This window comes from Corythoichthys intestinalis, chromosome 8 (genome assembly GCF_030265065.1).
Source record: "Corythoichthys intestinalis isolate RoL2023-P3 chromosome 8, ASM3026506v1, whole genome shotgun sequence".
NCBI lineage: Eukaryota > Metazoa > Chordata > Actinopteri > Syngnathiformes > Syngnathidae > Corythoichthys > Corythoichthys intestinalis.
In genome coordinates this window covers 5922120-5947322 of record NC_080402.1, presented here as the reverse complement: position 1 = coordinate 5947322, position 25203 = coordinate 5922120, and the positions used below count along the sequence as shown (strand labels likewise).

The 25203-nt window shown below is 38.8% G+C and overlaps 1 protein-coding gene across 2 annotated transcripts in view; it reads right to left on the bottom strand.

Moving 5' to 3' along the window:
* Positions 1 to 3770: 3770 nt before the first annotated feature.
* Positions 3771 to 25203, bottom strand: part of spag5 (sperm associated antigen 5) — a 34902-nt gene continuing 13469 nt past the window's right edge. For both annotated transcript variants that reach the window (XM_057842499.1, XM_057842498.1), the window contains exons 11-25: positions 24404 to 24538; positions 24231 to 24324; positions 24005 to 24152; positions 22571 to 22621; positions 22318 to 22492; positions 22117 to 22238; positions 18583 to 18751; positions 18394 to 18520; positions 16868 to 17096; positions 16466 to 16598; positions 16304 to 16384; positions 9348 to 9491; positions 6212 to 6286; positions 4019 to 4099; positions 3771 to 3925 (exon numbers count right to left, since the gene is read on the bottom strand). In XM_057842499.1, coding sequence (XP_057698482.1) covers positions 3854 to 3925; positions 4019 to 4099; positions 6212 to 6286; positions 9348 to 9491; positions 16304 to 16384; positions 16466 to 16598; positions 16868 to 17096; positions 18394 to 18520; positions 18583 to 18751; positions 22117 to 22238; positions 22318 to 22492; positions 22571 to 22621; positions 24005 to 24152; positions 24231 to 24324; positions 24404 to 24538 — 1836 coding nt within the window. In that variant the 3' untranslated portion in view covers positions 3771 to 3853. The remainder of the gene's footprint in view (positions 3926 to 4018; positions 4100 to 6211; positions 6287 to 9347; positions 9492 to 16303; positions 16385 to 16465; positions 16599 to 16867; positions 17097 to 18393; positions 18521 to 18582; positions 18752 to 22116; positions 22239 to 22317; positions 22493 to 22570; positions 22622 to 24004; positions 24153 to 24230; positions 24325 to 24403; positions 24539 to 25203) is intronic.

Here is a 25203-nt window from a genome sequence, read left to right as displayed (position 1 = left end):
ACTATCTAAAAAGGCATTTTTTGGCGTTTTTTTTAGTTCATTGCTGAAGCTTCTTTTAAGGCATTTGAGTGAAAAGCATTCTTTCGAACAAAACGGCATATTTAAAAGATATCAATTTGATTGGATTGTTTCTTAACCCATGTATTGTTACACTCCCTAAAATATACACGCCACAAAATGTTCTGAAAAGATCTCTTAAGGGTTAATAACCACTTTTTTGTAAATTATTGGGCTTGATGGTCAACGGCTTTGCAATGAATGGCATGTGTGGTGTTGCAAAAAAAAAAAAAAAAATGTATAATACATTTAAGAATAAAACATTCAAGCAGACCTTCTCCAATTGGTTGATTTCTCTGTTGTGTGCAATGTTTCAGTCCAGTTGCTTTTCAAGTAGCGTCTGGAGCCGGGTTTTTAGGACCAGTCACAACACTTGATTCGGCTAATCTGCTCAAGTGGCGCAATGATTGGTAACGCGATAGTTCAGCCCGGTTAGGGTTGAGAAGAAACTGCGGCGCTTGCGAGGTCTCAACCCCTACATGACTGGACCTGAATGGAAGTACTATATCAGCGCCAGACACTTGATTACATGGGTAGGAAAGAATAAAATAGTACAGTGCTGGCCAAGACGTATTGCCACCCCTGCAATTCTGTCAGATAATGCTCAATTTCTCCCAGAAAATGATTGCAATTACAAATGCTTTGGTGGTAATATCTTCATTTATTTTGCTTGCAATGAAAAAAACATAAAAGTGAATGAAAAAAAAAAAAAAATCAAATCATTATCATTTTACTCAAAACTCCAAAAATGGGCCGGAGAAAAGCATTGGGCGCTAGAGATGTCCCGATCGATCGGGTCTGATCACGTCATTTTCAAAGTATCGCAATGGGCAAAAAAATATCGGACATGCCTTTTTTTTAATATATATATATATATATATATATATTTTTTTTTTTTAATTTATTTTTTTAATTAAATCGTTTTCTAATTGTATTTAACGTTACAGACATAATGTGTTACACTCTTCCAGAGTCTTTAGTTTAAGCTTAAGGTAGGGTTATCAAATTTATCGCGATAACAGCTAGAATTAATATTTTTTACATTTATCACGTTACAATATTTAACGCAATTGACGCATGCGCTGCACGACCCACTCACGCATTGTCGCGTTCAATCTATAATGGCACCGTGTTATCCATACAGTATATAGAGCTAAACGGCCGCATAAAATGAGTAGAGTGAATTTTGGCAGCCTTTGGAGCCTTTTTTAAAAATGGCTAAAGCCTTACAATCCCTCTCCCAATGATTAGAATAATCGTGGGAAGCAATGTGGGGAAGTAAGGTAGAAGTTGATACGTTTCTTAACACCCTATTTTATTTCCCCACTCAGAGAAGATATATCAATTGGTACCACGACGCACAGTCATGGTTGCACTTCCCATCATACATTTGGGCAGAAGTTAAATGGCTACAGTATCATTTACTGAAAGCTCAACAAATACACTAGATGGCAATATTTAGTCACAATATACAAAGTAACATTTATCCTTTAAGAATTACAAGTCTTTCTATCCGTGGATCCCTCTCACAGAAAGAATGTTAATAATGTAAATGCCATCTTGAGGATTTATTGTCATAATAAACAAATACAGTACTTATGTACTGTATGTTGAATGTATATATTCGTCCGAGTTTTATTAATTTTTTTCTTAATGCATTGCCAAAATGTATATGATTGGGAAAAATTATCGGGAATGATTGGAATTGAATCGGGAGGAAAAAAAAAAGCAATCGGATCGGGAAATATCGGGATCGGCAGATACTCAAACTAAAACGATTGGAAGCAAAAAAAACATGAGCAGAACAACCCTAATTGGCGCCCTTTGTAAAATCATGTGATGCTTCTCTAATTTGTGCAATTAACAGCACCTGTTACTTACCTGTGGCACATAACAGGTGGTGGCAATCTCTAAATCACGCAGCCAGTTAAAATGGATTAAGGTTGACTCAACCTCTGTCCTGTGTCCTTGTGTGTACCACATTGAGCATGGAGAAACGAATGAAGACCAAAGAACTGTCTGAGGACTTAAGAAGCAAAATTGTCAGGAAGCATGGGCAATCTCAAGACTACAAGTCCATCTCCAAAGACCTGAATGTTCCTGTGTGTACTGTGCGCAGTGTCATCAATAAGTGTAAAGAAAAATTGACGAGATTTCAACGAAAGATTGTGCGGATGGTGGATAAAGAACCTCGACTAACATCCAAACAAGTTCAAGCTGTCCTGCAGTCCGAGGGTACAACAATGTCACCCTGTATTATCCATTGGTGTATGAATAAAAAGGGACTCTATGGTAGGATACTCAGGAAGACCCCACTTCTGACCCAGAGACATAAAAAAGCAGGTCTGAAGTTTGCCCAAAATGTTTTGGGAGATCGTTCTCTGGTCAGATGAGACAAAAGAAAAGCTTTTAGGGAAAAGGCATCAACATAGAGTTTTCAGGGGGAAAAAACGAGGCCTTCAAAGAAAAGAACACGGTCCCCATAGTCAAACATGGCAGAGGTTCCCTGATGTTTTGGGGTTGCTTTGCTGCCTCTGGCACTGGACTGCTTGACCATGTGCATGACATTATGAAGTCTGAAGACTACCAACAAATTTTGCAGCATAATGTAGGGCCCAGTGTGAGAAAGCTGGGTCTCCCTACATGTGTCATGAGTCTTCCAGCAGGAAAATGACCAAAAACAAACTTGAAAAAGCACAAGAAAATGGTTTGAGAGAAAGCACTGGAGACTTCTAAAGTGGCCATCAATGAGTCCAGACCTGAATCCCATAGAACAGCTGCAGAGAGATCTGAAAATGGCAGTTTGGAGAAAGCACCCTTCAAATCTTAAGAGATCTGGAGCAGTTGGCCAAAGAAGAATGGTCTAAAATTCCAGCAGAGCAATGTAAGAAACTCATTGATGGATACCGGAAGCGGTTGCTCGCAGTTATTTTGTCTAAAGGTTGTCCTACCAAGTATTAGGCTGAGGGTGCCAATACTTTTGTTCGGCCCATTTTTGGAGTTTTGTCTAAAATGATAATAATTTAAAATTTTTTCATTGTCTTTTGTGTGTTTTTTCATAGCAAGCAAAATAAATGAAGATATTACGTCCAAAGTATTTGTAATTGCAATCATTTTCTGTGAGAAATTGAGCATTATCTGACAGAATTGCAGGGGTGCCAATACATCTTGGCAAGGACGGTTCAATTACGTATAATACATGTTTTTGGATAGTTATTTTGAGATTTAGGGGGTATTTGTGGGTACTTAAAGGGTTAAATCCGATTTACGAAATTCGGGTTACGTCACCAGCCTAGGAACGGATCTCATCCGTAACCTGGGGACTACCTGTATGGAAATTTATGATTAACCATGTGTCCAATGAAGTGGACATCATGCATTTCCTAGTACTTTTTGAACATGTTACATAATTGTGTCAGTTTTTACAACTGGTTTGGTTATAAATTAGTATGTAATTGTTATATTTATAAGCAGTCAATTCAAAATAAACATTTTTGTGCTCATTAGCTGCATTACTATATGCATTTCATCTTATTTTGTGGGCTTCAAAAGCATAAAAGAATAAGGCAGAATAGCCCATTCAGCTGCAGTGATGATGACTGCAGTGACAACAAATTTTGGGGGGGGGGGACTTTTTACCACCAACAATGGGTTTTAATTATTCTTCTAATCAAAATAAAAACTAGAACACAGGAGTAAGGCAAAAACGCTCCCTTTAATGTTGTTAATTTAAAAACATTGATAATTAGAATAGGAAAAGAACAGTATAAACATTTGGAATACAAAACAAACTACATCAACCTAAATAATCTGAAAGCATCTTCAGCTTCTCACAATTGTTCACCACCTCGGGCACGGACAGCAACGTCTGTGAGGAAAACGACAAAAACAGGTTGGGGGGAGAAAAAAAAATCCACATTTCTGACAAATGTGATGTGAGGGATGTAGGAAGTGCGCTTACCTGTCGTACTTTTGACACCATGTTGCTCAGCATTTGCAACTCGTTCTCGCACTTCTCCATGTTCATTTGTTGGATCATTTGCTGCAGACGAATGGCAAATTATGGTTTAAAGTGAAAAAAAAAAAAAACTGCTGAATTTTTTTTCATATCGTTTGCTGGTTTCTTTGTTCTAACTGTAAAGTGTCTTTGAGCATCTGTAAAAGCGATCTACAAATAAAATTTAGTATTATAAATATTAAGAAAAATATGAAAACCCAGCAGAGACCTGTAAAAGCACAACAAACCTAATAGGCAAAAAACATGACAAGACAGGAGTAAAAAACAATTCTATCAATCGCTAATGCATGTAAAATTAACTGTAGGCCTCGATTCTATCAAGCATTATCAAGCACGAGCTCCCCCTGTTGACGGATTTCTATCACTACGAGAAAACTTCCACCCATGTGAAATAGTAGAGGTGTTAAAATTAGGGGTGTAACAGTAGACAAAAATCTCGGTTCGGTACGTACCTCAGTTTTGAGGTCACGGTTCGGTTCATTTTCGGTACATTAAGAAAACAAGTACATTAAGAAAACAAAATGCAAAATATAAATGTGCTTGTTGTTTTTGTTTTTTTTTTTTACACACTTTTGTGCTTTCAACAATAGGAACAGTATCCTATACAAAACTAGAATTCTGCTCAAAAAGTAGCGGGTATTTAAAGATAATAATCCAACAACAATTTGCCTTTCAGACCGCGCGTAATGGTCAGCTTTCTTTCTGAAAGAAAGAGGAAAAAAGAAGTCCTGTGCTAAAGAGATTAACATGTACTTTACAAATGAAATGCCTCAATGATTTTTTTTTCTTATGAACGGTTTTCAAAAGCTTTATTGATGGATTTTCTCAAGTTAAAGCGCCACAAAGAAATTAATAAATTTAACTGTGTAAGCAGGATCTGTGTATTATTCTTATTATTTAATTACAGGTGTTTTAGCTCATTTCAATGTATTTTATTTATATGGGCTATTATTTATTTTATTATGTGTTTGTATTTTACAAAAGTGATGTAGTATTCATTTATAGTGTATATTTTATGTTGTATAACTTTAGTTCCTATGTGAATATTAGTTCCTACTTGTTTTGTTGTGGTAGGAGGGTTTTGTATTGAACACGGGGCCGTGTTGGTTATTATTATAGCAAAGAAGACAACTGTAAATCAACAAAGACAAGTCAACTGTGCCCCGATCTACCACTCAAGAGATCTGATGGACTCAAAAAGTGGGTTACGATTGCATATTAGTTTGAAAATCGACCGGATCCACCGTATTTTTACACAAGTGACTTCTGGTCTGCTAGCTAGTAGTATTGACGCAAGAGGGCCGCGTCTTGCGTCAAATAATAAACTCTGCCGTTCTTTTCGCGTGCATCGCGTTGAGCCACTTCTGGGACGCGTCTAACACGCGGCCGCACTGCGACTGGTGTGCATTGGCTGGCTGACTGACTTTAGCGGCCGCATTTCACTGCGTTCTCGCGGCAGCCATGTTGTCGCGCCGTTGACGTTTCTTACTGTCCTACCGTGCTGGTCCTCATTATAGTAGAGAAGACGGAGTAAATATAATCTACACAAAGAAACTTTAACCCAGTCGACTCACAGCCTCGAAAAGTAATGGTTACAATTACGTCAGAAACTCGTTCGGTACACCTCCGTTCCGAACCGAGCACCAAATACCGAAAGGGTTCAATACGAATACATGTATCGTTCCACTTAGTCAAAATATATCGAAAAAATGATATATCGTGATACTTGGTAGCCCGAGAGGTTATCGATATTCTCCTGCCAAGAAAGAATATACAGTGGTACATCTACATATGAATTTCAATTTGTTCCAGGACCTGGTTTGTAAGTCGAAATGGTCTTATGTTGAGCAGGATTTCCCTATAAGAATACATTATAATTACATTAATTCGTTCCACAGACCAAAAACCTACACTAAATCCTTCTAATAAATACTGCAGGTACAATCACACACCTGTATAGCACAACAAATAAATTATAAAAACAAATCGGACTAATTGTTGTTTCGCCATATCGTGAGAGCAACATTATCATGAGCCTCAAATCGCAAATCGTATCGTGATGTACCCAAAAGGTTCCTGCCCCCTAGTAAACACTGGAGATTTCTCGACATTTGTTATTTTGCGGCGTTAACTCACATGTCGTTTTGCCCGTTCAAGGAGTTTCGCCTTGGTCTGCTCCGTTTCCTGAAGCTTCTTCTTCATTCGCTCCACCTAATGGTCCAAAAAAAAAAAAAAAAAATTATATATATATATATATATATATATATATATATATATTAGGGCTGTCAAAATTATCGCGTTAACGCGTGGTAATTATTTTTTTTTAATTAATCACGTTAAAATATTTGACGCAATTAACGCACATGTCCCACTCAGACAGTATTCTGCCTTTTGGTAAGTTTTACAGCAAGGCTTTTTGTGCTGCAGCACAACAGCGAACTCTTGTGGTCGCTTTGCGACATGGTTTATTTTTTTCTTGCCAGTTCATATGGCTGCACGACGTCTCGGGCTAAAGCCTACGTTGTAATGTTGTGCTTATATGATCCTTGGACAAGATTTGTCCGTAAGTATGGTTGTTGTAAAGAATGTACATATTATGTTAGTAAGCGAAATGTTCTATTTTTTGTATGAGACGCTTTTTTGTTTATGTTTAGTGAACTTGTATAGCGTGCTAAGCTAATGTTGTTGCTAATGCAATGCTTGTGTACTTTTTTTTTTGTAGTTTTATGACGGTCTAAAGAGGACAATGGTTTGAGGCTATTTTATTAATAAATCAGATGAAAAAGGAAGAAGTCTGATTATTAAGGCGTCATTCACTAGCTGTCTAGCTTTGGAAAAAGTAGACGCTTCGGAGTGAGGACAGCATTGACAGATTTAAATGACAGTAGCGTGAAATGCCCACTACAGTCCTTATGTACCGTATGTTGAATGTACAGTGGGGAGAACAAGTATTTGATACACTGCCAATGGATTTTCCCATTGGCAGTGTATCAAATACTTGTTCTCCCCACTGTATATATCCATCTTGTGTCTTATCTTTCCATTCCAACAATTTATTTTACAGAATATATATAATTTACAGAAAAATATGGCATATTTTATAGATGTTTTGAATTGCGATCAATTGCGATTAATTACGATTAATTAATTTTTAAGCTGTAATTAACTCGATTAAAAATTTTAATCGTTTGACAACCCTAATATATATATATATATATATATATATATATATATATATATATATATATATATATAATATATATTAAAATTTCCTGCACTGTAACTAGGGTATTGATTCCAAACTTAAGGTTTGCGGGCCGGAAAAGGCCTGCAAAGAGGAACATCCCGGCCCATGGGTATTATGATAAATGTCACATTTTAGTTTTTTGTAGAAAAGAACTCTTATTTTAAGCATACAGTGGAGCAAATAAGTATTTAGTCAACCACCAATTGTGCAAGTTCTCCTACTTGAAAAGATTAGAGAGGCCTTTAATTGTCAACATGGGTAAACCTCAACCATGAGAGACAGAATGTGGGGGGGGGGGGGGGGGGGACAGAAAATCACATTGTTTGATTTTTAAAGAATTTGTTTCCAAATTAGAGTGGAAAATAAGTATTTGGTCACCACAAACAAGCAAGATTTCTGGCTGTCAAAGAGGTCTAACTTCTTCTAACAAGGTCTAACGAGGCTCTACTCGTTACCTGTATTAATGGCACCTGTTTTAACTCATTATCGGTATAAAAGACACTTGTCCACAACCTCAGTCAGTCACACTCCAAACTCCACTATTGCCAAGACCAAAGAGCTGTCGAAGGACACCAGAGACAAAATTGTAGACCTGCACCAGGCTGGGAAGACTGAATCTGCAATAGGTAAAACGTTTGGTGGAAAGAAATCAACTGTGGGAGCAATTATTAGAAAATGGAAGACATACAAGACCACTGATAATCTCCCTCGATCTGGGGGTCCAATATAGATCTCACCCCGTGGCGCAGAATGTGGGGAAAAAAAACCAGAAAGTCATAATTTATTTGCAAATCATTGTGGAAAATAAGTATTTGGTCAATACCAAAAGTTCATCTCAATACTTTGTTATGTACCCTTAATTGGCAATAACAGAGGCCAAACGTTTTCTGTAACTCTTCACAAGCTTTTCACACTCTGTTGCTGGTATTTTGGCCCATTCCTCCATGCAGTGATGTTTTGGGGCTGTAGTTGGGCAACACGGACTTTTAACTCCCTCCTCACCCCATGGTGTTAAAATGATAACAAGAACGGTAAGCAAAAATCCCACAACCACACGGGGGGACCTAGTGAATGACTTAGAGCTGGGACCACAGTAACACAATGCGCCGCCAGGGACTCAAATCCTGCACAGCCAGACGTGTCCCCAACCTCAAGAAAGTACACGTCCAGGCCCGTCTGCGGTTCGCTAGAGAGCATTTGGATGATCCAGAAGAGGACTGGGAGAATGTGTTATGGTCAGATGAAACCAAATTAGAACTTTTTGGTAGAAACGCAGGTTCTCGTGTTTGGAGGAGAAAGAATATTGAATTGCATCCGAAGAACACCATACCCACTGTGAAGCATGGAGGTGGAAACATCATGCTTTGGGGCTGTTTTTCTGCAAAGGGACCAGGACGACTGATCTGTGTAAAGGAAAGAATGAATGGGGCCATGTATCGAGAGATTTTGAGTGAAAATCTCCTTCCATCAGCAAGGGCATTGAGGATGAGACGTGGCTGGGTCTTTCAGCATGACAATGATCCCAAACACACAGCAAGGGCAACAAAGGAGTGGCTTTGTAAGAAGCATTTCAAGGTCCTGGAGTGGCCTAGCCAGTCTCCAGATCTCAACCCCATAGAAAATCTGTGGAGGGTGTTGAAAGTCCGTGTTGCCCAACGACAGCCCCAAAACATCACTGCTCTAGAGGAGATCTGCATGGGGGAATGGGCCAAAATACCAACAACAGTGTGTGAAAAGCTTGTGAAGAGTTACAGAAAATGTTTGGCCTCCGTTTTTGCCAACAAAGGGTACATAACAATGTATAGAGATGAACTTTTGGTATTGACCAAATACTTATTTTCCACAATGATTTGCAAATAAATTATGACTTTCTGGTTTTTTTTCCCCACATTCTGTCTCTCATGGTTGAGGTTTACCCATGTTGACAATTACAGGCCTCTCTAATATTTTCAAGTGGGAGAACTTGCACAATTCGTGGTTGACTACGGTAAATACTTATTTGCACCACCCTAGTGGCGGTCGCACCTCTTTCACTAAGACAAGCTTCTCTTCTATGATGTCACCGGCTGTCTGTCCGGCCGCTTTCATCAGCTCGCCGTGCAGGATTTGGACTTCCGCTTGTGAGCGTTGGAGGGAGCGACGAAGCTCACTTGTCTCTCGACGCAACTCCTGTTTAGAAGTGAAAAAAAAAGAAAAAATAAATAAAAAATAAAATAAGCATGACTTTATCACTGTAATGTGCATTTTAAGTAATTGGTTTACATTCTGTAGTACAAGTAGTCCCGATTTACGTGATTTGGACTTTACAACACCGGGGTCTTGTCTGCCATTTTGTATCCTGTCTTTTTTTTTGGTCACATAAAAAGTACCTTATTGGACCTCAGTGTCTTATTTTGATTTAAATGTGATTTTTATGGTCTTAATGTGATGTAAAGCACTTTGAATTGCCTTGTGTTGAATTGTGCTATATAAATAAATTTGCCTTGCCTTGCCTTTTACATAATTTTATTAAACAGACTGTTCTACCTTTTGGCAAAATGCGTATTTGATTATAATTACAGCTAAAACGACTACTCGAATAATTGGAGTAATGCGATTTTAAAAATTGATCGAGGAATTTTCTCTGCCTCGAGGAATCGTTTAACTTTGCCAGCTCTAAGCACGACGTTTTGCACGGATTACTTTTAATGCGGCACAATGCGCTAACGTCACGTGTGTACAGAAGGAAGACAGAGGCAGCGGATATATTTGATTTCAACCATGCATTAATATAGAGGTAACGACGAAAAACCCGACAAAAGCGAAGAGAAAGGCACCAAGAAAAAGCAAAAAACGTCAAAAGTGTGTGAGCATTTCATGCTGAACACCAAGGCCAACACTGTTTCATGTATTCAGTGTAAAACAGAGCTAGCATAACACCACAGCACGTCTTCCATTCTGCAGCTCCACCGAAGGCACCCCATTTAATCCGAGAGCGGAGGAGCGGAACTCAGGACAAGGTAAAGTTAACGTAGCGCTAATAAATAAGATTAACGTTACTGTACCTTGCTAACGTAACGTTAGCTCTGCGGAGGGCTAAATTTCTATTAATTATGACTACTGTCGATGCGTGCCTAACGTGTCTTTCATAGAGGCTTTATTTAATCTGTAAAAATACAACGCTGTAGAGTGATGAGGGTGTAAAATTAAAAAAATAAATAAATAAGGCTAACTGTCATATTTAGCTCAGTAGTCATTGATGGATAAAACACCAAGTAGCACTGGTGCCTAATGTGCTCCAATACAGCATGTGTCATATATTTATTTCGAACACTGAAAAAACTCAAAATCCTATCAGGACTTACAGTTTAGACCAGACATGTCCAAAGTCCGGCCCGGGGGCCAAATGCGGCCCGTGGTCAAATTTCATCCGGCCCCCAGGCTCTGTCCTAAAATCAATAACGTCTGGCCCGCACACAGACGAAATAAATTGGTCAACAGTACTGCTACCAGCATATGAAGTAGCTTACACACTAAATGCTGCTCCTCATTTACCCATTAAGAGGCAGCAGCACTCGAAGCAACATTACCCCATGTGACCCTTTACTCCCAATTTTCTAAAATGACGACAATCAACAACATAAAAAGAAAGTTGACTGTGACGGACGCCGCTTCAAGGATAGGTGGAAATTGGACTATTTCTTCACAAAAATACGCAACAACTGTGTCCGCCTCATTTGCAAAGAGACAGTCACTGTTTTTAAAGAGTTCATTGTGAGGCGATATTACTAGAGCTGTCCCGACTAGTCGACGTAGTCGACGTCATCGATGACGTAAATCCGTCGACGAGCACAACATGCCGTCGACGGTTAATGAAGGGTTAAAAAAATATATGCGTGGAAAGTTAGAATGCCGGATGCTCTGTTTGCAAGCGGGGAAAGCGGCACAAAGCCAAAAAAAGCGCACCAGAGTGTCCAAAACATTGACTTATTTCAAAGAAACAAAGGAGAGTACTCTTCTGTCCTGTCTCTTCAGTGCCAAGCTTGGCTGCACGTCGGCCGTGAATAAACACCTCAAGCGCCTTCACGCAGTTTGTAAGGTTTTTTTTTTTTCATTTTTTGTACACCAGAGGGTGCTGTCGCCTTACTAAATAATAATGTTTCATTGACAATGGGCCTATAAGTGCTATTAGTATTGTTCTTAATGCTAATTGAAAGGTTTATTTCATGTTATGGTTTATTTTATGGTATACAAAATTATATAAGGTTAAAAGATCATAAATATATACAGTATATACAGTGATTGCACTCAAGGGAGAGATTGTCAATGAGAAGGTAATAAGGTAAAGGCAATTCATATAGGCAATTCATTGATATATAAATAAGGTTTAAAAGGAAAAAGGTGAAAAGTTTTTGTTAATTTCTAATTGTGTTGCTTTATTTGTGTGCACCGTAGCTCTTACAGTATGTTTACATCAAGGATGGAATAAAAGTTGTAAACCATCAGTTTAAGAGACCATCTTTTCAATCGGGATGCTACACTAGTTAATTCTATCAGCATTTGAACTCATTGTTTATTTGTGATTTATTATTGTCATTTACGTGTTTATTTGTACTTTAATAAATGAGTGTTCCAATATGTTTTTTTTTGTTTTAATGATAAGCGTCAACAAAAATTTCATTGCTAAATTAGTTTAAAAAAAAATTTTTTTTTTTTTAATTAATTATTAGATTAGTCGACTAATCATAAAAATAGTCTGCTGACTAATCGGGAGAAAATTAGTCGTTTGGGACAGCCCTAGATATTACCAAACAAGACACGCTGACATGTACGACAAGATTACAGGGAAGATAGGTTGTGAGAAATTGAAGCAATTTGAAGCTAGTTTATTTCACAGTAGTATTTCGCAAGAGCCCGAGAGTCGAAAGAGAACGCCACAAAGGCTAGTTGTGAGATTGTTGAAATTATTAATTTAAAAAAATAATAAAGCAAATGTGACGCACAGAATGGCTTGCTAAAATTTGCCTAAATATATTGTTTTTAGGGCTGTCAAACGATTAAAATTTTTAATCGAGTTAATCACAGCTTAAAAATTAATTAATCGTAATTAATCGCAATTCAAACCATCTATAAAATATGCCATATTTTTCTGTAAATTATTGTTGGAATGGAAAGACACAAGACGGATATATACATTCAACATACTGTACATAAGTACTGTATTTGTTTATTATAACAATAAATCAACAAGATGGCATTAACATTATTAACATTCTCTCAAAGCGATCCATAGATAGAAAGACTTGTAGTTTTTAAAAGATAAATGTTAGAGCAAGTTAAAGAAATTTTATATTAAAACCCCTCTTAATATTTTCTTTTTATTAAAATTTGTAAAATTTTCAATCAAAAAAATAAACTAGTAGCTCACCATTGTTGATGTCAATAATAATTATGGTGCTGAAGCCTGAAACCCATAAAATCAGTCGCACCCAAGTGCCAGCAGAGGGCGGAAAAACACCAAAATACAAGTAACAAGTGGAAATGACACTTTGCTGTCATTTTAATCTGTTTGAGCGGGGCATGTGCGTTAAATGTAGGGCTGCAGCTATCGAATATTTTAGTAATCGAGTAATCGACTGAAAATTCTATCGATTAATCGAGTAATCGGATGTAACAAATATATTTTTAGGTGAAGAGCAATTATAAATATACATGAGAAAAGACATTTCATCTAATCTTGAACCATTTTCAGTCAATCAATGTCTTTATTTTCGATGTATATTGTAGCTAGAATAAAAATTTAAAAAAAAGACTATTTCACTGCTTTCACTCAAAAAACATTTAGATCTTATTTTTAAAAAAAATTATATATATATATATATAACCTAAAAATGCCGTTACGCTTGATAACACACATCACTTAAAAGTTAGGATTTTTTCCCACGTGTTTCAATTGAATTTCTCTTTGTGTCAAGCCATTTTTAAGTTCTAGTTAAGTTTTAAGTTAGTCTAAACTGTAAGTCCTGATAGGATTTTGAGTTTTTGCAGTGTTCAAAATAAATGTATGATACAGGCTGTACTGGAGCACATTAGGGACCAGTGCTACTTGGTGCTTTTTCCAGCAATGCCTCCTGAGCTAAAATTGATAGTTAGCATGATTAAGTTTTTATTTTACACCCTCATCACTCCACAATGCTATGTTATCTTAAAGCCTGTATGTAAGACGCGTTAGCCACGCAACAACAGTGGTCATAATGAATTGAAACCTAGTCCTCCGCAGGGCTAACTTTACGTGAGCTAGTAGCGACAGTAACATTAATCTTATTTATTAGCGCTTAGCGCTCTTTATTAGCGCTTAGCGCTGTACTGCTTTAAGATGGCAGCTGTTTAATAACGCTGCCCAGACGCGGCCGAGTCTGTCATTGCGCATCTAGTTCAACATACATGTGATCTTTATGAGACGCATCAGACGCTAGCTGTTACCAACGTAGCATCGTGCGGGCTAGTATTTGGCAACGTCGGCATCGTTTGTGGCGGCTGTCAGTTGCAGTAAGTTTTTTTTTTTCCCCTTCTTCCTCTCCGCACGTGACAGCGCGTTGTCCCGCATTAAAAGTAGTCCGAGCAAAACGTGATGCTTAGAGCTGTCAAAATAAACGATTACTCGAGGTGAATAAAATTACTCGGATCAGTTTTTAAACTCGAGTTACTCGAGTTGCTCGAGTACTCGTTTCAGCTCTAGTTAAATGCGTCAAATATTTTAACGTGATTAATTTTAAAAAATCAATTAACGCCCGTTAACGCGATAATTTTGACAGCCCTAATTGTTCTACGTAAAAAACGTCAGCCAAGGTCGGCCCCCCACATTTTAACGACACCAAATCTGGCCCCCTTTGCAAAAAGTTTGGACACCCCTGGTTTAGACTAACTTAAAACTTCAACTAGAACTTCAAAAAAGAAAACTTGACACAAATAGAAATTTAATTGAAACACATGGGAAAAACACCTAACTTTTAAGTGATGTGTGTGATCAAGCGTAATGACATTATTTCGGTAAGAAATAAGATTTTTTTTTTTTAAAAAGATCTAGAAGTTTTTTTGAGTGAGAGCAGTGAATTTGTTGTTGTTGTTTTCTAGTCACATCTAAGATGCAATTGTTGGCTGTTTTCAACAATGTATAGGGCGGAAAACACTCAGGTGACTGGAAGTTCCACTCTGAGACCCTCAATTTGGCCAGATTTCAAAATTGTCCAGTATGCATGTGTAATACATCATTGGAAAGCTTAAAATCTCAATTTTCTGGGGGAACAAACATTTTGAACGGGGGGATTTTTTTTTTTTTTTTTTTTGAACAGCAAAACCCTTATTTAAACAGCAAAACCCTAACTGGAGGTGAGAGCACGCGAGAGCATAATTAAAGACGCCACGATTTTAATGAGATATTATCACATACTGACCTCTTTTCGATCCAAAAACTCCATGTAGCATGTATCACCGAGTGCCAAGACACAGCTGTGAATAGCCACAGCGTGATTTTGGGGGGATTTTATGGGTGAAACATGGTAATATAACAAGGGCCGCGATGCAGAAATCGCAGACATCAAGGAGTGGTCGAGATTTTCTTTTTCATATATTTACCATTTAAAAAAAATTTTTTTTTTTTGTTTTCCTCAATTGTTCTTTGTTTGGATCGATTATTTATCATCTAACATATCGGAGAAAATGCGACAGTACCAAAAAGAATACAAGTAAGCGATAGTTATAAGGTAGACATCCAAGCCTCTTTTACAGACACCATTTTTTCCATTATGACTTAATTTGTTTAAAAGTTTAAAATATGCGAATGAATAATTTTTTAAATTCGATTTTTTTTATTTTAAACGAAATATTAGACATCAATTAATGATTCTAAGCTAAAAATGACACATTTTAAATAATAAATATAATTACTGGTAATTACCTATGTTTTATGGCTGGTTTGAAACAAAAGTGGTTGCGCGACGTCTGTAAACGGGGGTTTCCAGGGTTAAACAGACAAATTAAAAATAGTTTGGAGGCTTATTGCGCCATGAATCTGCTATGGCAGCATATAGACGTATTGTTCTATCAAACACAAGAGTTGTTTTGGCTTAAAATACAGCAGTTTCTTTAAAGAGGGGTGCAAGAGCAGAAACTGCTTTTTCAGCATTTTTTGTTTTTCGCCATATCTAAGACATTGATTGTCTAAAAATGGTTCAATATTAGGTTAAATGTCTTGTTTTCTCATGTATAATTATAATTGCTCTCTACCTAAAAAATAAAAAAATTAAAAAAAATAAAAATTATTCGATTACTCGAATAAAAGATGGAATTTTCAGTAGAATACTCAATTACTAAACGATTCGATAGCTGCAACCCAAATATAATGTTGACTTTTGTTTTGTGATGCAGTCTTTTATTTTGGCGCAGGAAGCGTAGAGCAAGTAGTACTTACGCACGCGAGTAAGAGCGCATGTACACACAAAGAACGTATTTACGCACACGAAGAATAGCGCACGCGCGCACTCACACGAGTAAGAGCGCATTTGCTTCCACGAAGAAGTCGCGCAGCGAAGTGAGCGAAAGAGAAAGGGGAAAGATTACAGCTTAGCGAACTGTCTAGCTAGGACTTGGCTCCAACAATTTGGCGAGCACAGTACAATCAACAATTACGTATAATACATGTTTTTGAATCGTTATTTTGAAAATTAGGGTGTATTCGGGGTAGTCAAAGGGTTAATCCTGATTTAGGAAATTCAGGACACACCGTGATCTTAGGAATCGAACTCGTTTGTAAACCGGGGACTACCTGTAGTTTAAGGATTACAGATATATCCCACCGATAGCTTTTTTCAAGATTGGCAATCAGTCGATATACAGCATAACAGAAAACAGGTAGTCCCCAGGTTACGAATTAAAACTTATTTTTATCGGTATCAGCCTTTGAAAACCCTATATCAGTCAACCTCTAGTTTAAAGGTTCTCACGTGGCACTCCAGGCTGTGTTTGGTCGACATCTCCTGAGCCTCGGTGACATTAGCCATCAGCTCCGCGATTATCTTCTGACTCTATTGGGAGGAAAGAATTGATTGACCGAAAAATATCATCACGACGCATCAGTTTTCCCCACATTTTGTAGCGCTTCTGACCTGCTCTTGCTGCTGCCGCGCTTGTTCTTGGCGAGCCGCCTGATGTTGCACGAGACTCAGTTGACGGTTCAGTTCAGATACCTCAGCTTTGTGCTGGCTGTTTTCAGCCTGCAGCGTCGTCTCCAGGCTAGAGCTGGGGAAAAAAGGGTAAAGAGGTACTTTGACTCTTCTGTGAGCAAGATCGTCACGTCAAGTTACTTATTTAGCAAATCAGTAATAACCTTTAAAATATAGATGTGACATGTTAACATTACATTTAAATACATTTTGCATTCTCTGTACCTATTCTCAGTTTTGAATTTTTGTATAACTTTTTTTTTCCCTCCATTTCGGCCTAGAAATTTCATTTCGGTGCATCCCAATCCTAAAACCCGCAGCTAATACCTCCGTTGGACTGCTTACACAGTGCGTTGAAGTTCCTCCAGCTGAGCATCTTTGTGCCTCTGCACCGACTCGAGGACATCGACGAGCTCGGTGATCGTTGTGCTAAGGAGGGACAGCGGCTCCAACAGGCGGTTTTGCTCCTCTTCTTTGTCACACAACTCCTGCGCCTCGAGGCTCTTTTTGACCGGAAGGCGGGTGAAGGCGCTGTTCTTGCTAAATATAGCGTCACTTGGCGATTCCACGGAGACTTAAGAAAAAAAAAATTAGAAAAAAAGTTATGTTATTACACCGTTGTTGACTACCAAGGTTATCAGTGTTAATGAAAACAAACAAAATGATTAAAACTAAAGGAACAGACTAAATATCACAAATTGATCACAGAATGATCCAGGGTTTCCCCTACATATAAAGGTTGTGGCGCACCGTCACATCAAAATAAAAGGCGCCACGCCTTGCAAATAATACGACAGCCCAGTGTGAAGGGTTCAGGGGCACCATATTCATTGTGTATTGTAATGTCCGTAACTATGCAGGGCTCTCTTAAGAGACGATTGGACTGGGAAGCTGTGACGCATGGGGAAGCGAGTAGGAAGAATGGGAGAACGGGCGAGATAGCGAGAGATAGCGGTCGCATGTCGCAGTAGCCCGCTGTTAAATTTTGTTATTGGTTTTCTTTATTATTGTTGCCACAATAAAGTGGATTAGCCAATACCGACACCTCTCACTTTTTTGCAAAAGTGACCGGTGGATGGCAGTCTTGGACGAAACAGCAAGTTTGAATGAATTTCCACCGAGAGGCAGGGCCCAAAATAGAGCCTTGCTCTATTTTCAGAGCGCCGCCGCACTAAGGTCAACAACGCATCCAATAGTAGAGGGGCAGGGGTACTTGTATCCGTGCTATCAGGCTGTTGCGTCCGACGGATATACGCAATCACAGCTGAAGAAACCTTGATAAATGCGCTTTTTTTCAAGTTTCGCGAGCTCTGTGACTGGGACACTCGAAAAATTACTCCCTCTCCTTGTTAAGCTAAATGGTACCTCGATGTGCGTTTGTTTAGAATTGCCCCTTACTCCTTGAAATGGGTCCTTTAACAGAAGGACTATTATTGTTGTGGTAATGTATTAGGGCCAAATAAAACTAAGGACTACGAGATGTAAGTTGTACTACTGCTACAAGAAAAAAGCCGTATTATTACGTAGGGTAATGTAGCTGTAATCAGCGACGCATTTTACGTACATGTACCGTAGCTGAGAGCTACGACATTAGCCTGGCTAATGAAATATTTCAAATAGATCTTTGTTATGGTTCTTCTTGGGGAAAAAAATGTGAAAAAAAATGTAATTTGTCATATGACGCAATTTCACTGTGGCACGACATGGTGAGGCTGTCCGACTCTGATGCAGCCCACCACCACAGCTTCCCAATAATTCTAGAGGAAACTCTGTGATCACTGTGTCTGTACAATTACATCATTCAGTGCTTTTAACACCGCCCTCTGGCGTTCAGCAGGGACGAAATAGAACACCATTGACTTAAAAGTTACCAAGTAGCGTGCTTCTTTCCACTTCCTCACACTGATTCTGAGCAGTTAATGGAACCATGACGTTGTCTACCAAAGAGCTGGATGGGTCCCGATGGATCACTTTTTGCGTGTTCTCTTCATCGGGCTTCTACAAAACATAGATAATTTTAGTCGCTATACGAAAAGACGACAAAGCGACGTTTACTGTACCTGTCTGACTAGCGTGTGGTGAAGCTCATTGGTCATCTTCCTCAGCGTGAAATGAATCAAGGTGATTTCCGTGACGGCGTGATCAAAGGCCTGGTCCCACTCGAGCTTTTTTGCGACAGCTACAGCCTGTGTGGCCTGCAGCTGCTCCTGCGTATGTAGCATCACTCCCCTGACGAAATATTCTTTGTTACTGTATCTTTTTGTTTTTGTGCGTTTGTATGAGTCTGTGAATCATACTATGGTACGACTATATATATATATATATATATATATATATATATGTGTTCTTTTTTTCTCAGAAATGTGAGTAAAATTCGTAAAGTGCATGCGATGGTGAAAATTCTGACCAAGTGAGCTGAAGTGCTGTAACGTTTTAGCTTGTTAAGCTAAAAGAAGCTAACTTAGCACTAGCAATGCTAGTGACGGTCAACTGTTCAATTATTTTGAGCAGCTTTTGATGCTAAAATGAAGTACTTGGCAAACACAAATGGCAGATGCAGATGACATACTAGTCCTTCTAAAAAAAATTAGCATATTGTGATAAAGTTCATTATTTTCTGTAATGTACTGATAAACATTAGACTTTCATATATTTTAGATTCATTACACACAACTGAAGTAGTTCAAGCCTTTTATTGTTTTAATATTGATGATTTTGGCAAAAATGTCTAGAAAAACCAAAATCCCTATCTCAAAAAATTTGCATATTTCATCCGACCAATACAAAAAAAAGTTTTTTAATACAAAAAGAAGTCAACCTTCAATTAATTATATCAGCTATGCACTCAATACTTGGTCGGGAATCCTTTTGCAGAAATGACTGCTTCAATGCGGCGTGGCATGTAGGCAATCAGCCTGTGGCACCGCTGAGGTGTTATGGAGGCCCAGGATGCTTCGATACCGGCCTTAAGCTCATCCACAGTGTTGGGTCTGGTGTCTTTCAACTTCCTCTTCACAATATTCCACAGACTATCTATGGGGTTTAGGTCAGCAGAGTTGGGAGGCCAACTGAGCTAGGTAATGCTATGGTCAGTAAACCGATTACCAGTGGTTTTGGCACTGTGAGTAGGTGCCAGGCTCCGGATGTTTCTACTCCAGACTCAGTCCACTGTTTCTGCAGGTCCCCCAAGGTCTGGAATCGGCCCTTCTCTACAATCTTTCTCAGGGTGCGGTCACCTCTTCTGGTTGTGCAGGGTTTTCTAGCGCACTTTTTCCTTCCCACAGAGGTGCCTTGATACAGCACTCTGGGAACAGCCTATACTAGGGTTGCAGCTATCGAATATTTTAGTAATCGGGTAATCGACTGAAAATTCTATCGATTAATCGAGTAATCGGATAAAACAAATATATTTTTAGGTGAAGAGCAATTATAAATATACATGAGAAAACAAGACATTTAATCTAATCTTGAACCATTTTCAGTCAATCAATGTCTTTATTTTCGATGTATATTGTTGAAAACAGCCAACAATTGCATCTCAGATGTAACTAGAATTAAAAAAAAAAAAAGACTAATTCACTGCTTTCACTCAAAAAACCTTTAGATCTTATTAAAAAAATATATATATATATCTTACCTAAAAATGCCGTTACGCTTGATAACACACATCCATTAAAAATTAGGATTTTTTCCCCACGTGTTTCAATTGAATTTCTCTTTGTGTCAAGCCATTTTTAAGTTCTAGTTAAGTTAGTCTAAACTGTAAGTCCTGATAGGATTTTGAGTTTTTGCAGTGTTCAAAATAAATGTATGATACAGGCTGTAGTGGAGCACATTAGGGACCAGTGCTACTAGGTGTTTTATCCAGCAATGACTACTGAGCTAAAATTGATAGTTAGCATGATTAAGTTTTTATTTTACACCCTCATCACTCCACAATGCTATGTTATGTTAAAGCCTGTATGTAAGACACGTTAGCCACGCATCGACAGTGGTCATAATTAATTGAAACCTAGCCCTCCGCAGGGCTAACGTTACGTGAGCTAGTAGCGACAGTAACGTTAATTTATTAGCGCTTAGCGCTCTTTATTAGCGTTTAGCGCTCTACTGCTTTAAGATGGCAGCTGTTTACTAACGCTGCCCAGATGCGGCAGAGTCTGTCATTTCGCATCTAGTTCAACATACATGTGATCTCTATGACACGCATCAGACGCTACCTGTTACCAACGTAGCATCGTGCGGGCTAGTATTTAGCAACGTCGGCGTCGTTTGTGGCGGCTGTCGGCTGCAGTAAAAGTTTTTTTTTCCTCCCTTCCTCCTCTCCGCACGTGACAGCGCGTTGTCCCGCATTAAAAGTAGTCCGAGCAAAACGTGATGCTTAGAGCTGTCAAGATAAACGATTACTCGAGGTGAATAAAATTACTCGGATCAGTTTTTAAACTCGAGTTGCTCGAGTACTCGTTTCAGCTCTAGCCTATATGCTCAGAAATTTCTTTCTGTGTCTTAGCTTTTTGCTTGAGGGTGTCAATGATGATCATCAATATTAAAACAATAAAAGGCTTGAACTACTTGAGTTGTGTGCAATGAATCTAATGCCCCTTTCCCACTAAAACTAGTGGGTCAACGCGCGTTTTTTCCAAGCCGATGCAACCCACTAGTAATTGGCATTTGGCACCTTTCCTATTGACAAAAAAAAAAGCCGTGTCTTTTTTTTCTCACCCGTCTAACCCCCCACCCCTCCTTAGCAGTCCGTAAGTTTACGTGACGTCACCACGCTAAGATGCGCGTCGACAAGTGCGACCGAATTCATTCAGTTCAAGGAAGTAAACAATGCAGAGCAACATTGAAGCCTCCTTTCCCAAAGTTTGTGTTCTCTGTTTTCATGCTTTTTACTGCCCTCAAAAAGCCTCGAGCTTTTAATTTACCAGCAATATTTTTATAAACTGCTATGTCTCGCACTGTCCCAGACATCTGTCGCTGAATCTCCTCTTCTCCACGGATGGAAAGGAGCTGGCAGGTCTCATCATCTTTCCAATGCTCGGACATGTTGTTCAATGTGGTGCGGTACTGGCTCCTTCTTCTTTTACTAGCTTTGTTGTGAGCATCGACGTAACTACGGTTGTGGGGCGTGTTAAATGGGAGGCGACTGGCACGTTGTTATGACGCATCACGTAAGAGCCTACGTCACCACGTAGATTAGGGTGTCGACTGTTGACCCGGGGTTTTGCTTTCACACTGCATGACGATCAGAGCCGAGGTGATTTTAACGCGGGTCGCTTGGCGGGTTGATTGACACGGGTCGAGGACTCGAGGCGGGTCGCTGCACCTTTCCCGGTTGGTAGTGGGTTGACATGGGTTTTTTGAACAGTGGGAAAGGGGTATAAAATAAATGAAAGTCTAATGTTTATCAGTACATTACAGAAAATAATAAACTTTATCTCAATATGCTGCAATATTTTTTTTAGAAGGACTAGTACATTTTACCCCTCAATATGCGATTTACAGTCCGATAAGCATTTCTTATTATTCATCATGAGATTTTGTGTTTTATTAGTGCAACTGTTATTCCAGTATTTTGCTAACAGGAGACTCACTCTTGTTTGTGGAGTTCTTCTTTAAGGTCTTCACATTGAATGTTCCTCTCATGGAGAACCATGAGGATGTTCTCATTTTCAGCGAGCTGCTCCCTAGCCACCTGGTTCTCTGTCTGCAAGAACTGGAGCGCAAGCACCACAGTGTCACCGATCAACAAAAGGCAGAAAAATGCATCAAAGCCACTGGCGACTGAAGCTCACCGCGTTCATGTCTGCGACGTCACCAAGCTCCGTGCAGACGTCCCTCAGCTGCTGGATCTCCAAGCTCTGCGACTGGTAGCGCGCCAGCAACCTACCAAAGTCCTCCTCTCTTTCAGCCAGACGACGACCAAGCTCGTCGGCATCCTCCTCTGCCTGGAGCTTCGACGACGCTAATCTGAACGGCGGAATGAGCCGCAAATACCTCTAAATGTTGTCAAAGTTGCCCGTAAACCTTTTCACGACCGTAACTTACTGCTCTGCTAGTTCCTTGGCCTCGCTTGCGTCTCTTTGTGCCTCCTGCAATCTGCAAAAGCAAAGATTTGTCAATCCTCTTTGTGTAAGTCAAGCCCACACACATATCACCATCATTGCGGCCTTTCAAAATAGTGTAGATTTAGGACAAAAGGCAACTTTACCATGACTACAGCTGTTTTGAGACACTTTTACAAACATAGACGTAAATGGCAGCTAATGAAATCAAAGGTCATTCAAACTCATGGTTTCAAAACAGAACTAAAATTATTACATAGCGACAAATAAATAACATAACTAGCAAATATTGAAACAATTGGAACAGTTTTTGAAGAAATAATTAGCAACGAACTTAAACTGAAACTAATTTAAATCCTCAGTGCCGCATTGCATGCAAGGAGGCAGAAGAGTTGCAATATTTTGGGACAACATTGTTCCCAGCAGGTGGAAGCAGAGGTGTTCTGCCTCTTCCAAGAGAAGTGATCAAGCAGTAATGGCAAAATGAAGCTTCTTGAAGCTTCAAGAAGGTTAAAAGCTCCATAGTGGTTCATTAGCTCCTTGGCGCTATCAAGTCGTTTTGAAGTCCAAGAGGCTAACAGAGTTAAGAATTGTATGGCTATTTATTTAAGAAAATATGAATGTGCTTGTGTTACAATATGAACAAAACGCAACAAGTGCTATAAGTATAATTTCTTAATTATTTTGTTCGTCCATTCGCCCCAGTCAAATTGGATTGGATGTCTAGCGCCATCAATGGCTGCCAATGAGAAGAAAAAAAAGGTCATCGTTCCTACATGAAAGGGTTGTTTTACAAGTTAAACCGCTCACATACTAACAAATAATTATATATCTTTAGACTACAGCAAAAACATGTATGTCAAAGTGACGCTTCTATTGACGTTGTATACTTTTATGTTGGAGCACTACTTGTTACATGCTATTTCTGACAGGTCTGGTTAATCAAGGTGTGACAACAATATCTCGAAAAAGTCATACATCACGATACTTTGTTGCTCAAAAGGTTGTCAATATGCTCCTGCCAAGAATTGATATATCGTTTTAAAAAGGTGTTAATGTTTAAAAAACAATAAGGAACCAACAAGTTGCTTCCAAAATCTTTAATTCGAAAAGTGTCTACATTAGCTCACTGCCCTACCATTGACGGCACTAGACATTAGAGCTGTACTGACTAGTCGACATCATCGATGACGTAAATGCATTGATGGCAGCGAATGAACTAATGTTCATTCGCTGCCACCCTCCCAGTTCAAATGGATTGGATGTCTACTAATGTTAAACACATTGCAATTCACAGCAATAGCTTGTTTTTCTATTTTAGTTGTTTTGTCGACTATACTAGCATGATTCCCTGACCCATCTCAGTTGTATCTCCATTATCGCTATTTTTAGGATCTTAGATTGATAAAAGACTTACTTGGACGTCTCTTCAGCTAGCATGTGCTCCAACATGGTATGGGAAGCCTTTGTGGAGGACAAAGTGGCAGACATTTGGGTCATGGTACTCTCCAGCTGGGTTCGCTCATTTTCGCGCTCCATTAGCTTCTGACGCAGCACGGCAGACTCTGGGAATGAGTTTAAGATCAAACAAATTTCACATTGCAGGTCGACACATCAAACTGCAGCTGTGTTCGATAATGTACCTGAAGTCAAAATTGTAACCTGTTGATTTAAGTCACCAATCTGTTCTTCGGCAGCTTGGAGATTTTGCTGGGCTTGCTTTAATTTCTCTTCCAGCTTTGTGGTAAAAAATCAGATTAATTTGAGGCGTTTTTATAAAAAAAATCAGGCCAAACAATGACTGGAGGAGGCTCACCAGCATTTTCTCTTCCACCACTTGATCACGCATCAAAACGTGCTCATCTCTCTCCCTCAGAGCGGCTGCCGCCTTCTCGTTAAGCTTCGCTAGCAAGGGAGCGCTCCTTTGCACCAGGTTTCTGACTGTCGACAGCTGTGACGGGGAGTTATAACAAAACAGAACACTCTGAGTTGAGCACACATTTAAAAAAATACTGATTAACTCATTGGCTGCAATTGAAGGGGATTAGTCAGATTAAAGTTGCTCTAAAAATGATTTTTTTTTTTACTTTGGACACACTGTAACGTTAGCATATCAACAATGACAACACTTAAAACATGGAAACAAACTTCTTACTAGGGCTGGAAGATTGAAATCGTAGATAGAAATTTTGTTTTAGGTCAATCTCAGTGATCAACTGTGACATATTTAATCGCCCAAACATGGTAGCGATGTAAATTAACTGTGCTTTTTTCGGTAGCTAACGGTCCCTCAAAATGAGTGCAATGTTGACAGGATTAAAGCAGATTATTGCATCTAGTTGAGGTCAAATATAACACACAAAGAAAACTAATCATACTATGCACCAACATAAAAAAAAAATATACTGTTTTTCTAACACCCACTAGCTTAATGCTAATATGTAACGCAAGATGCCATTAACACGCTCATGAAAATTAGCTCGATTTGCCCTATTTAACTCCAAAACAATTACCATAATTTTCGGACTATAAGCAGCTACTTTTTTCCTTCATTTTGAATTTAGTCCAGTGCAGCTTATTTGTTGATTTAGTTTGGTTAATGGGTAACACTTTATT